Genomic DNA, 12,701 nt, shown 5'->3' with positions numbered 1-12,701 from the left:
ATCCGCAGTAGAATTTAAGGGCTCACAAGCAGAGCTAAATGGCAGTAATTACGCATTATGAAAACTTACACTTTGAGTGCGCCTGTTTTTTCTAATCTATGATTTCGACTGGATTAACTCCAGGTCCAGCCTGACCCTACCTCATATCTAGCTGAGTGCATTTCTGTATAACTATAGCTTGCAGAATAAGCCCTGAGCTGATCATATTCGCTCATCATTAGTGTCTAACCAGTTGGTCTGCAAGAAAAGTTTTCACACACTGCACTACAATGAAAACAAATATGAATATCATTGCAATAGAGTGACGCAGAGCAAGACGAAAACGAACGACAGAATTAGGGGACCTCAGGAATTTTTATAAGGCCAGTCTCACACGTCCAGATAATTCCGGTACCAGAAAAATCGGTACCGGAGTTATCCGTGTCCGTGTGCTCACGTGGCACATCAGTGTGGCACACGTGCGGCAGCCGTGTGCCGACTGGGTACCACACGGTCCGTGCAGGAGACAGCTCTACAGTAAGCGCTGTCCCCTGCTTTGGGTGCTGAAGCCGCCATTCATTTCTTCTCTCCAGCAGCGTTCGCTGGAGAGAAGAAATTAAACATCTTTTTTTTTTTTTGCGGTTGAAATAAAGATCTTTGTCACCACCCTCCTCCCACCCTCTGTGCGCCCGCCCGCTGGAAATAAAATACTCACCCAGCTCCCTCGATGCGTCCTCTCAGCGCCGCAGCTTCTCCTGAATGAGCGGTCACGTGGTGCCGCTCATTACAGTGAGGAATATGCGGCTCCACCTCTATGCAGCGAACACTGCTGGAGAGAAGAAATGAATGGCGGCTTCAGCACCACAAGCTGGGGGGACAGCGCTTACTGTAGTGCTGTCTCCTGCACGGTACACGGACAGCATCCATGTGCAGTACGTGTTTTACACGGACCTATTGACTTTAATGGGTCCGTGTGATCCGTGCGCTCCCATGAACACTGACATGTCTCCGTGTTTTTCAAACGGACACACGGTCCATGAAAACACGCTGACATGTGCAGAGACACATTGATTTTAATGTGTCTACGTGAGTCAGTGTCTCCAGTACGTGAGAAAACTGTCACCACACGTACCGGAGCCACTGACGTGTTAAACCGGCCTCAGGTATTTAACTCATTTTTGGGGGCAAAAGACATCTGCTTTAACCCCTTCATGACCGTTGACGTACATGTATGTCATCGGCCATTTCCCTACCTTTGATGCAGGTTCACACGCTGAACCTGTTTCTTCGTATTTGATGGCGCCAATGGGTTGTCTTGACAACCAGGGGTCTGCAGAAGATTCCTGTGCCTGTAATCTTGATCCTGCTGTGAATGCCTGCCCGCTGAAGCACTGGTTTGTGTAACACAGGTGATCAGATGATTGCAGCTTCAAGTCTAAGGCTATGTGCACACGTAGGAAATGTGGTGCAGAATTTTCTGCACAAAATCCGCATCTCCTGGCAGAATCCGCAGCTGCGGATTTGCCGCGGATTTTGTGCAGATTTGCCACGGAATTGATGCGGATTTTGTGCAGATTTTATGCATTTTTTGCCACTGCGGATTTCTATCATGGAGGGGTGCAGAAACGCTGCAGATCCGCACAAAAGAAGTGACTTGCACTTTTAAATCCGCAGCAATTCCGCACTGATTTTTCTGCACCATGTGCACAACTTTTTTTTTACATTGATTTACATGGTACTGTAAATCACAGTGCGGATCTGCAGCGTTTCTGCACAGAAAAATCCGCTGCGGATCCGCAACAAATCCGCATCTTGTGCACATAGCCTTATAAGGGGACTATTAGGAACAGTAAATAGTAACAAAAAAAAGTTTTAAAACATATTAAATTAAAAAAAAGCACAAAAGTTCAAATCACTCCCCTTTTGTGGAACTCCGCCCCCACCTCCCCGCACCTCACAATGGGGCAGCGGATGCATTGAAAAACAGCATCCGCTGCCCCCGTTGTGTGGCGCTTGCACAGTATGCGTCGGTGTGCTGCAACGTTGCATTGCGACGTGCAGTGCACGACGCTAGTGTGAAAGTAGCCTTAAAGTGACATTCATTCTTAAACTTTTTTAATTTGCTTTTATTTCTCTAGGTACAAATCAAATGAGGAGTACGTTTATGTACGAGGCCGTGGCCGGGGAAAGTATGTGTGTGAGGAGTGTGGGATTCGTTGCAAGAAGCCAAGCATGTTAAAAAAACATATTCACACACACACAGATCACCGGCCGTATGTGTGCAAGCACTGCAATTTTGCCTTCAAAACCAAAGGTGACTTTCTTTACTACGTTTGCTGAACAATCTGTGTCTATACTTTAAAGCATGAAATAATTTATAATTGGCACACTCCAGAAATGTGATGCAAAGGGGAATATTTAATGTACATACAATGGTTACAAACGTTTCGGTCCGCGTGGACCTTCATCAGTGTACTAAGTGTATAACTGAAATGGTGTGAACCGTAAACAGGGCCCCTGTTCACACCATTTCAGTTATACACTTAGTACACTGATGAAGGTCCACGCAGACCGAAACGTTTGTAACCATTGTATGTACATTAAATATTCCCCTTTGCATCACATTTCTGGAGTGTGCCAATTATAAATTATTTCACGTATTAAGGTTTGGGAGCCTATATTTGTGCACCTCCCTATTAGGTTGTGCTGAAGCATTTTCTATACACTACTTTAAAGCAGGGGTGGGGAACCTTTTTTCTGCCAAGGGCCATTTGGAATTGTATAATAATGTTCGGGGGCCATATAAAATTATTAACTTAAACATTAGCAAACTATATTAACTCAAACATTTAAATAACTCCTGCCTAATGTGATGGCTGTCACGTATCCACACCGCTGCCACCAATATGTCACAATTCACACTGTGACCGTCACCCCTACGTCATGGATCGGGGTGACTATTGGCCAACAGACGGCTATCACATGTGCAGGGGGGCTTATCTTAGTTATCCCTCCACTGCTACAATGCGATGAAAAAACACATACAAGGCTATTGACCTCTTAGTTTACAGCAGGGGCTTATTTTAGGTATCCCTCTGCTCTACAATATACCACGAACTGCAGGGATTTATGTATATCCCGCTTACAGTTCCACTTGAAACTTGCAGCTCTCTGGTGCCCCCATTACTCTCAGGTCAGTCTAGGTACTGAACCTAGGGTAATTAGTCGCCAGAAAGGCTGCCTGCTATGTACTGGCTATTGGGCACGCTGCAGCGAGGCTATATAAATACTCCCACTCAGGCAGGAACAATAATTATCAACGCCGTGGTCACTACAACGACTCCCAAAGGCCCAGCACAAAGGTAAGCTGCCACCAGCTTCGATTAAACGGGTCCGAAGCTAACCCAAAACAGTAGCGTAATTCCCTTCAGAAGACTTAGGGTACGTTTTAGAACAGGAAGAACAAACTAGTAATTTATTTATTTTACTCCGAAAGTTTAAGGCAGTGTTTACAAAAAAGGCATATAAAGATGTTACAATATGAGACGATTGAAATATACAAGGTAATTATAAAATAATGGGATTAAATGAGAAAAGGTAACACTCACATGTTCTCAGGCAGGACATTGCAGGCAACCAGGCTACTGGGTGGAGTTCCCATATGTCCCAATGCATCAGGACTGGCAGTCAAGCTTCTCAGGTCAAAACTCACTCCTGGGGGCCTGGCAGTGGCAGAAACTTATAAACTGCAGCCCGTGACATCACCAACAGGGCTGGCTTATGCAGACCCTCTTCTCTCTTCAGTCTTAGTAAATTTCATACAAGTTTGTCTAATGCCTGTATCTCCGCTCCAGAACATGTCAGAATCATAACACACCCAGCATTCATCTTGTATTAAGATTTGCTCTCTATACATACTAAATTCAGGATAGTAGGGACACTCAGTTCCAGAGAAATCTATACTCTGTCCCTGTTGGACTTGGAAGCTCCTGCTTACAGTGATGGATAGATGCGCCGATGGACTTTAGCAATATGTACTCATTATTTTCCTAGCCTAAATCGTTTGCCCAATATCTTGCAATATTAGGACAAATGACCTCATGTTTTACAAGGGAGATCCAACCAGTTTAAGCTGGTACAACTGTCTATGCATCTATACCGATCGTAAAAATTCCTTTAGGAGGGGCATGAGGGATTTGTGAGCTGAAAGTCAGGAATGCAGCAAGAAGCCATAAAAGCTCTTCTACACACACATTCAGAAACACAAGGAAGGGTTTTTTTTTAGCCCGCAGCTTTTGGGACCATGGTCAGAAGTGCAAAAATCCCTCAGCTATGGTTTTTACATTATCGGACATACATTTTCCTCACAATAGCTGTGTGGAAAAAAATGCTATTACTCTTGGAAGAAAGTGAGAAAAAATAGAGAGCTCGCCATGTCGGTAAGGAGTTGATGAATTTAATGCTTTTTACACCAGCACACCCTGTACAAAGCCACAAAATCAGGTGAACATTTCGAAACCTACAAGCCACACACAGAGTGGTAAAGTGAAGAAAAATAAAAGAGGAATACAGAAGTGACTTTAAAAAAGGCACAACTAAAAATGAAAATGGTGCAAACAAAACGAGACGCAAAACACAAACATCCAGCAAGAGGTGGAACATTGCAAAAACTACTTTGCATTCATCTCAGACATCAGGGAAGAAATGCCCTGTTCTCACATCACAGACTGGGTAGGAAAGCAGAGCAGACAGTGTGGTGGGATAGGGAGGATAGCAGAACTGACAGTGTGTGTGGGGGCGGAGAGCAGAGCTAACATAAAAGTATGGTGGATTCAGGAGGAGAGAAGTATGCATAGTAGTGTGTGTGGGGGGAGGAGAGCAGAGCAGAGTGTGTGTGGGGGAGGAGAGCAGAGCTGAGTGTGTGTGTGTGTGAGGGAGGAGAGCAGAGCTGAGTGTGTGCGTGAGGGAGGAGAGCAGAGCTGAGTGTGTGCCTGAGGGAGGAGAGCAGAGCTGAGTGTGTGTGGGGGAGGAGAGCAGAGCTGAGTGTGTGTGTGAGGGAGGCGAGCAGAGCTGAGTATGTGGGGGGGAGGAGAGCAGAGCTGAGTGTGTGTGGGGGAGGAGAGCAGAGCTGAGTGAGTGTGTGAGGGAGGAGAGCAAAGCTGAGTGTGTGTGTGTGGGAGGAGAGCAGAGCTGAGTGTGTGTGTGTGTGTGGGAGGAGGAGAGCAAAGATGAGTGTGAGTGTGGAGGAGGAGAGCTGATTGTGTGTGGGGGAGGAGAGCAGAGCTGAGTGTGTGAGAGTGGGGGGGAGTAGAGCAGAGCTGAGTGTGTGGGGGGAGGAGAGCAAAGCTGAGTTTGTGTGTGGAGGAGGAGAGCAAAGCTGAGTGTGTGTGGGGGAGGAGAGCAGACCTGACTGTGCGTGAGGGGAGGAGAGCAGAGCTGTGTGTGTGGGGGAGGAGAGCAGAGCTAAGTGTGTGTGGGGGGGAGGAGAGCAGGCCTGAGTGTGGGGGGAGGAGAGCAGAGCTGTGTGTGTGGGGGGAGGAGTGCAGAGCTGTGTGTGTGTGGGGGAGGAGAGCAGATCTGTGTGTGTGTGTGGGGGAGGAGAGCAGAGCTGAGTGTGTGGGGGAGAAGAGCAGAGCTGAGTGTTTTGGGGGAGGAGAGCAGAGCTTTGTGTGTGGGTAGGAGGAGAACAGACCTGAGTGTGTGTGCGGGTGGACAGCAGAGCTGAGTGTGTGTGGGGGAGGAGAGCAGACCTGAGTGTGTGTGGGGGAGAGCAGAGCTGAGTGTGTGTGGGAGGGAGTAGAGCAGCTCTGAGTGTGTGTGGGGGAGGAGACCCGTGCTGAGTGTGTGTGTGGGGGGAGGAGAGCAGAACTGAATGTGTGTGTGGGGGAGGAGAGCAAAGATAAGTGTGTGTGTGTGTGGGGAGAGCAAAGATAAGTGTGTGTGGAGAAGGAAAGCAGAGCTGAGTGTGTGTGTGGGGAAGGAGAGCAGAGCTGAGTGTGTGTGTGTGGGAGGAGAGCAGAGCTGACTGTCGGGGAGGAGACCAGAACTGAGTGTGTGTGGGGGAGGAGAGCAGAGCTGAGTGTGTGTGGGGGAGGAGAGCAGAGCTGAGTGTGTGTGTGGGGGAGGAGAGGAGAACTGAGTGTGTGTGGGGGAGGAGAGCAGAGCTGAGTGTGTGGGGGAGGAGAGCAGAGCTGTGTGTGTGGGGGGAGGAGAGCAGAGCTGTGTGGGGGAGGAGAGCAGAGCTGTGTGGGAGAGGAGAGCAGAGATGAGTGTGTGTGGGGGAGAAAAGCAGAACTGTGTGTGATTGGGGGAGGAGAGCAGAGCTGTGTGTGTGGGTAGGAGAGCAGACCTGAGTGTGTGTGGGGGAGGAGAGCAGAGCTGTGTGTGGGTAGGTGGAGCAGACCTGAATGTGTGTAGGGGCGGAGAGCAAAGCTGAGTGTGTGGGGGGGAGGAGAGCAGAGCTGAGTGTGTGTCGGGGGGAGAAGAGCAGACCTGAGTGTGTGCGGGAGGAGAGCAGAGCTGAGTGTGTGTGTGTGAGGAGAGCAGAGCTGTGTGTGGGGTGGAGGAGAGCAGAGCTGAGTGTGTGTGTGTGGGGGGGAGAAGAGCAGAGCTGAGTGTGTGTGATGGAGAGCAGAACTGTGTGTGTGTGTGGGAGGAGAAGAGAGCTGAGTGTGTGGGTGAGGAGAGCAGAGCTGACTGTGTGTGTGGGGAAGAAGAGCAGAGCTGAGTGTGTGTGGGGGAGAAGAGCAGAGCTGAGTGTGTGGGATGGAGGAGAGCAGTGCTGAGTGTGTGTGTGTGTGGGGGAGGAGAGCAGAGCTGAGTGTGTGTGTGTGGGGGAGGAGAGCAGAGTTGAGTATGTGTGTGTGTGGTGGAGACCAGAGCTGAGTGTGTGTAGGGGAGCAGAGTTGAGCATGTGTGAGGAAGGAGAGCATAGCTGTGTGTGTGTGTGGGGGAGGAGAGCAGAGCTGAGTGCTTGGGGTGGAGGAGAGCAGAGCTGTGTGTGGGGGGGAGGAGAGCAGAGCTGTGTGTGTGGGGGGAGGAGAGCAGATCTGAATGTGTGTGCGGAAGAGAGCAGAGCTGAGTGTGTGTGGGGGAAGGAGAGCAGATCTGAGTGTGTGTGGGGGAGGAGAGCAGTGTTTAGTGTGTGCGTGGGGTGGAGGAGAGCAGAGCTGTGTGTGTGTGTGGGAGAGGAGAGCAGAGCTGAGTGTGTGTGGGGGAGGAGAGCAAAGTTGAGTGTGTGGGGTGGAGGAGAGCTGAGTGTGTGTGTATTGGAGAGCAGAGCTGAGTGTTTGGCGAGGAGAGCAGAGCTGTGTGGGGTGAAGGAGAACAGAGCTGAGTGTGTGTTGGAGAGAAGAGCAAAGCTGAGTTTGTGGAGTGGAGGAGAGCAGAGCTGAGTGTGTGTGTGGGGGAGAGCAGATCTGACTGTGTGTGGGGGAGGAGAGCAGAGCTGAGTGTGTGGGATGGAGGAGAGCAGAGCTGAGTGTATGTGTGTGGGGGGGAGGAGAGCAGAGCTGTGTGTGTAGGAGAGGAGAGCAGAGCTAAGTGTGTGGGGGAGAGCACAGCTGAGTGTGTGTGTGTGTGGGATGGAGAGCAGAGCTGAGTGTGTGGTGCAGGAGAGTAGAGCTGAGTGTGTGTGGGGGGAGGAGAGCAGAGCTGTGCGTGTGTGTGGGAGAAGAGCAGAGCTGAGTGTGTGTGTGAGGAGAGCAGAGCTGAGTGTGTGGGGTGGAGGACAGCAGAGCTGAGTGTGTGGGGGGGAGAAGAGCAGAGCTGAGTGTGTGTGGGGGAGGAGAAGAGAGCTGAGTGTGTGGGGAGGAGAGCAGAGCTGAGTGTGTGTGGGGGAGGAGAGCAGAGCTGAGTGTGTGTGGGAGAGAAGAGCAGAGCTGAGTGTGTGTGGGGGAGAATAGCAGAGCTGAGTGTGTGTGGGGGAGAATTGCAGATCTGAGTGTGTTGTGTGGGGGAGGAGAGCAGAGCTGAGTGTGTGTGGGGGAGGAGAGCAGAGCTGAGTGTGTGTGTGTGGAGGAGGAGAGCAGAGCTGAGTGTGTGTGGGGGAGGAGTGCAGAGCTGAGCGTGTGTGGGGAAGAGAAGAGCTGAGTGTGTGGGGTGGGGGAAAGCAGAGCTGAGTGTTGTGGGGAGTAGAGCAGAGCTGAGTGTGTGGAATGGAGGAGAGCAGAGCTGAGTGTGTATATGGGGGAGAGCAGAGCTGAGTGTGTGTGGGGGTGGAGAGCAGAGCTGTGTGTGTGTGGGGGAGGAGAGCAGATCTGTGTGTGTGTGTGTAGGGGGGAGGAGAGCAGAGCTGAGTGTGTGGGGTAGAAGAGCAGAGCTGAGTGTTTTGGGGGAGGAGATCAGAGCTTTGTGTGTGGGTAGGAGGAGAACAGACCTGAGTGTGTGTGCGGGTGGACAGCAGAGCTGAGTGTGTGTGGGGGAGGAGAGCAGACCTGAGTGTGTGGGGGAGGAGAGCAGAGCTGAGTGTGTGTGGGGGGAGGAGAGCAGATCTGAGTGTATGTGGGGGAGGAGACCAGTGCTGAGTGTGTGTGTGGGGGAGGAGAGCAAAGATAAGTGTGTGTGTGGGGGGAGGAGAGCAAAGATAAGTGTGTGTGGGGAAGGAGAGCAGAGCTGCGTGTGTGTGTGTGGGGAAGGAGAGCAGAGCTGAGTGTGTGTGTGGGAGGAGAGCAGAGCTGACTGTGTGTCGGGGAGGAGACCAGAACTGAGTGTGTGTGGGGGAGGAGAGCAGAGCTGATTGTGTGTGGGGGAGGAGAGCAGAGCTGAGTGTGTGTGTGGGGGAGTGTCACGATTCACACCGTGACTGTCACCAATTGTCACGATCCCTTAGCCGCTGCCACCAACTGGTCACAAAATCCACAGGGATTCCTGACCACTGTCACCAATATGTCACGGACTGGGGTGACTTAAACCAACAGACGGCAATCACATGCGCAGGGGGGCTTATCTTAGTTATCCCTCCACTGCCACAATGTGATGAAAAAACACACACAAGGCTAGGGACCTCTTAGTTTACAGCAGGGGCTTATTTTAGGTATCCCACTGCTCTTCAATATACCACGAACTGCAGGGATTTTTGTGTATCCCGCATACAGTTCCACTTAAACCTTGCAGCTCTCTGGCGCCCCCCTTACTGTCAGGTCAGATTAGGTACTGCACCTAGGGTAATTAGTCGCCAGAAAGGCTGCCTGCTATGTACTGGCTATTGGGCACGCTGCAGCGACGCGATAAACTACTCCCGCTCAGGCAGGAACAATAATTATCAAGCCGCAGTCGCTACAGGGACACCCAAAGGCCTGCACAGTAAACGGTATTACTGCCACCAGCTTCGATTAAACGGGTCCGAAGCTAACCCCAAACAGTAGTGTAAATTCCCTTCAGAAGACTTAGGGTATGTTTTTAGAGCATGGAGAAAGAACTGGCATGAAATAATATACCCCACAAAATGTAGGCAGTGCTTTATCAAAATATTTTACAAAGATGTTACAAAAGAGACAATTGCAAATATGTACAAGGTAATTATAAAAAAAACAGGGAATAACATGAGAAATAACACAGTTGTTCAAAACATTGCAGGCAACAGGCTAGGGGAACTTTCCATGTATCCCAGTGCATCAGGGCGTTCACTCTGGGCTCTTCAGGTAAAAACTCAAATCTGACCCTCTTGGACACCGGCCAGTACTTAAAACCTACAGCCTGTGACCTCACAGAAAGGGCTGGCTTTTCCAATCCCTCCTACCTTATCCTTTTTACTAACAGGGCATGAAATATATCTGATGCCCGTAACTTCGCTCCAGAACATGTCATAGTCATATCAAACCCAGCATTCATCTCGGATTAACATGAGCATTCTAATGAGATCAAATATGTCCTATCTGGGATAGGGCGATCAGGATGAGCAGCGTGAAAGGCACGAACTAAATCGGCCGCATGCACATCAGAGGCAACCACCCAGGAATTATCCTCCTGACCATAGCCCCTCCACTTGACCAGATACTGAAGCCTCCGTCTGCAGAGACGAGAATCCAAGATTTTCTCCACCACATACTCCAACTCGCCCTCAACCAACACCGGAGCAGGAGGCTCAACAGAGGGAACCTGTTGTGAATTAGACTTTTTGGCTCCCTCTTGTGGTCACTAGTGATATGACTCTGGGATTGTCTTTCTTCAGTTGGGCACTCACCTGGGTCGTTAGTCCAGGGGTGTCGCTATATAAACTTCCTGGATCCTTAGTCCAGTGCCTGGCATCGTTGTTATCAGATCCTTCTGTTGCTCCTGTCTGCTGGTCCTGGCTCTTGCAAAATTAAGCTAAGTCCTGCTTCTTTGTTTTTTGAGTTACTTGCTTTGCTTCTATTTTTGTCCAGCTTGTACTAAATGTGATTTCTGACTTTGCTGGAAGCTCTAGGGGGCTGGTGTTCTCCCCCCGGCCGTTAGACGGTTCGGGGGTTCTTGAATATCCAGCATGGATATTTTAATAGGGTTTTTGCTGACCATATAAGTCATCTTACTATATTCTGCTATTAGCTAGTGGGCCTCTCTTTGCTAAATACCTAGCTCATTCTTATGTTTGTCTTTTCCTCTTACCTCACCGTTATTATTTGTTGGGGGCTTGTATCCAACTTTTGGGGTCTTTTCTCTGGAGGCAAGAAAGGTCTTTCTTTTCCCTTCTAGGGTTAGTTAGTTCTCCGGCTGGCGCGAGACGTCTAGAACCAACGTAGGCACGTTCCCCGGCTACTTCAATTTGTGGTGCTAGGATTAGATATATGGTCAGCCCAGTTACCACTGCCCTATGAGCTGGTTTTTTGTGTTTGCAGACTTGGTATTTATTCCTGAGACCCTCTGCCATTGGGGTCATAACAGTATGCCAGGCCAACGTTGAATGTTTAATGCATTGCAGAAGTGGGATAATAAGAAAGGAAATTCTGAGTTTTTTTTTTTTTTTTCCTCTCTTCCTCCCCTTTACCTCTGAGTGGCTTGAGCTTGCTGCAGACATGAATGTCCAGACCTTGATTACAAGTGTGGACCAGCTTGCTGCTCGTGTGCAAAGCATACAAGATTTTGTTACCAGTAGTTCTATGTCTGAACCTAAAATACCTATTCCTGAACTGTTTTCTGGAGACCGATTTAAGTTTAGGAATTTCAGGGATAATTGTAAATTGTTTCTATCTCTGAGACCCCGTTCATCTGGAGACTCAGCTCAGCAAGTTAAAATTGTTATCTCTTTTTTACGGGGCGACCCCCAGGATTGGGCTTTCTCACTAGCGCCAGGAGATCCGGCATTGGCAAATATTGATGCGTTTTTTCTGGCACTCGGATTGCTTTACGAGGAACCCAATCTTGAGGTTCAGGCAGAAAAAGCCTTGCTGGCTATTTCTCAGGGCCAGGATGAAGCTGAAGTGTATTGCCAAAAATTTCGGAAATGGTCCGTGCTTACTCAGTGGAATGAGTGTGCTCTGGCCGCAAATTTCAGAAATGGCCTTTCTGAAACCATTAAGAATGTGATGGTGGGTTTCTCCATTCCTACAAGTCTGAATGATTCCATGGCGCTGGCTATTCAAATTGACCGACGTTTGCGGGAGCGCAAAACCGCTAATCCTCTGGTGGTGTTGTCTGAACAAGCACCTGATTTGATGCAATGTGATAGAATTCAGACCAGAAATGAGCGGAAAAATCATAGACGTCAGAATGGGTTGTGTTTTTACTGTGGTGATTCTACACATGTTATATCAGCATGCTCTAAACGCCTAACAAGGGTTGTTAGTCCTGTCGCCATTGGTAATTTGCAACCTAAATTTATTTTGTCTGTGACTTTAATTTGCTCATTGTCCTCTTACCCTGTCATGGCGTTTGTGGATTCAGGTGCTGCCCTGAGTCTTATGGATCTGTCATTTGCCAAGCGCTGTGGTTTTGTTCTTGAGCCGTTGGTTAATCCTATCCCTCTGAGGGGTATTGATGCTACGCCATTGGCGGAAAATAAACCGCAGTTTTGGACACAGGTAACCATGTGCATGACTCCTGAACATCGGGAGGTGATTCGTTTTCTTGTTCTGCATAAATGCATGATTTGGTCGTTTTGGGTCTGCCATGGTTACAGACTCATAATCCAGTCTTGGATTGGAAGGCAATGTCTGTGTCAAGTTGGGGCTGTCAGGGTATTCATGGTGATTCCCCGCCGGTGTCTATTGCTTCCTCTACTCCTTCGGAAGTTCCTGAGTATTTGTCTGATTATCAGGATGTGTTCAGCGAGTCCAAGTCTCCTCATAGGGACTGTGACTGTGCCATAGATTTGATTCCAGGTAGCAAATTTCCTAAGGGAAGACTATTTAATCTGTCTGTACCTGAGCATACCGCAATGCGTTCGTATATCAAGGAATCTCTGGAGAAGGGGCATATCCGTCCTTCCTCTTCCCCTCTTGGTGCGGGATTTTTTTTTGTGGCCAAGAAGGACGGATCTTTGAGACCTTGTATTGACTATCGGCTTTTGAATAAAATCACTGTTAAATTTCAGTATCCTTTGCCTCTGTTGTCAGACTTGTTTGCCCGAATTAAAGGTGCCAAGTGGTTCACCAAGATAGATCTTCGTGGTGCGTACAACCTTGTGCGCATTAAGCGAGGAGATGAATGGAAAACCGCATTTAATACACCCGAAGGTCATTTTGAGTACTTGGTGATGCCTTTGGGGCTCTCTAATGCTCCTTCAGTGTTTCAGTCCTTTATGCATG

General features: G+C 49.1%; 1 protein-coding gene across 3 annotated transcripts in view; it reads left to right on the top strand.

The window, feature by feature from the left end:
- HIVEP3 (HIVEP zinc finger 3) overlaps positions 1-12,701 on the top strand; it is a 1,468,651-nt gene that overhangs the window by 1,093,733 nt on the left and 362,217 nt on the right. For all 3 annotated transcript variants that reach the window (XM_077295551.1, XM_077295549.1, XM_077295552.1), the window contains one exon: positions 2,118-2,293. In XM_077295551.1, the coding sequence (XP_077151666.1) occupies positions 2,118-2,293 (176 nt within the window). The remainder of the gene's footprint in view (positions 1-2,117; positions 2,294-12,701) is intronic.

This window comes from Ranitomeya variabilis, chromosome 3, assembly GCF_051348905.1.
Source record: "Ranitomeya variabilis isolate aRanVar5 chromosome 3, aRanVar5.hap1, whole genome shotgun sequence".
NCBI classification, from domain to species: domain Eukaryota; kingdom Metazoa; phylum Chordata; class Amphibia; order Anura; family Dendrobatidae; genus Ranitomeya; species Ranitomeya variabilis.
The sequence above is the reverse complement of the archived record's forward strand: the minus strand, read 5'-3'. Positions and strand labels throughout refer to the sequence as shown.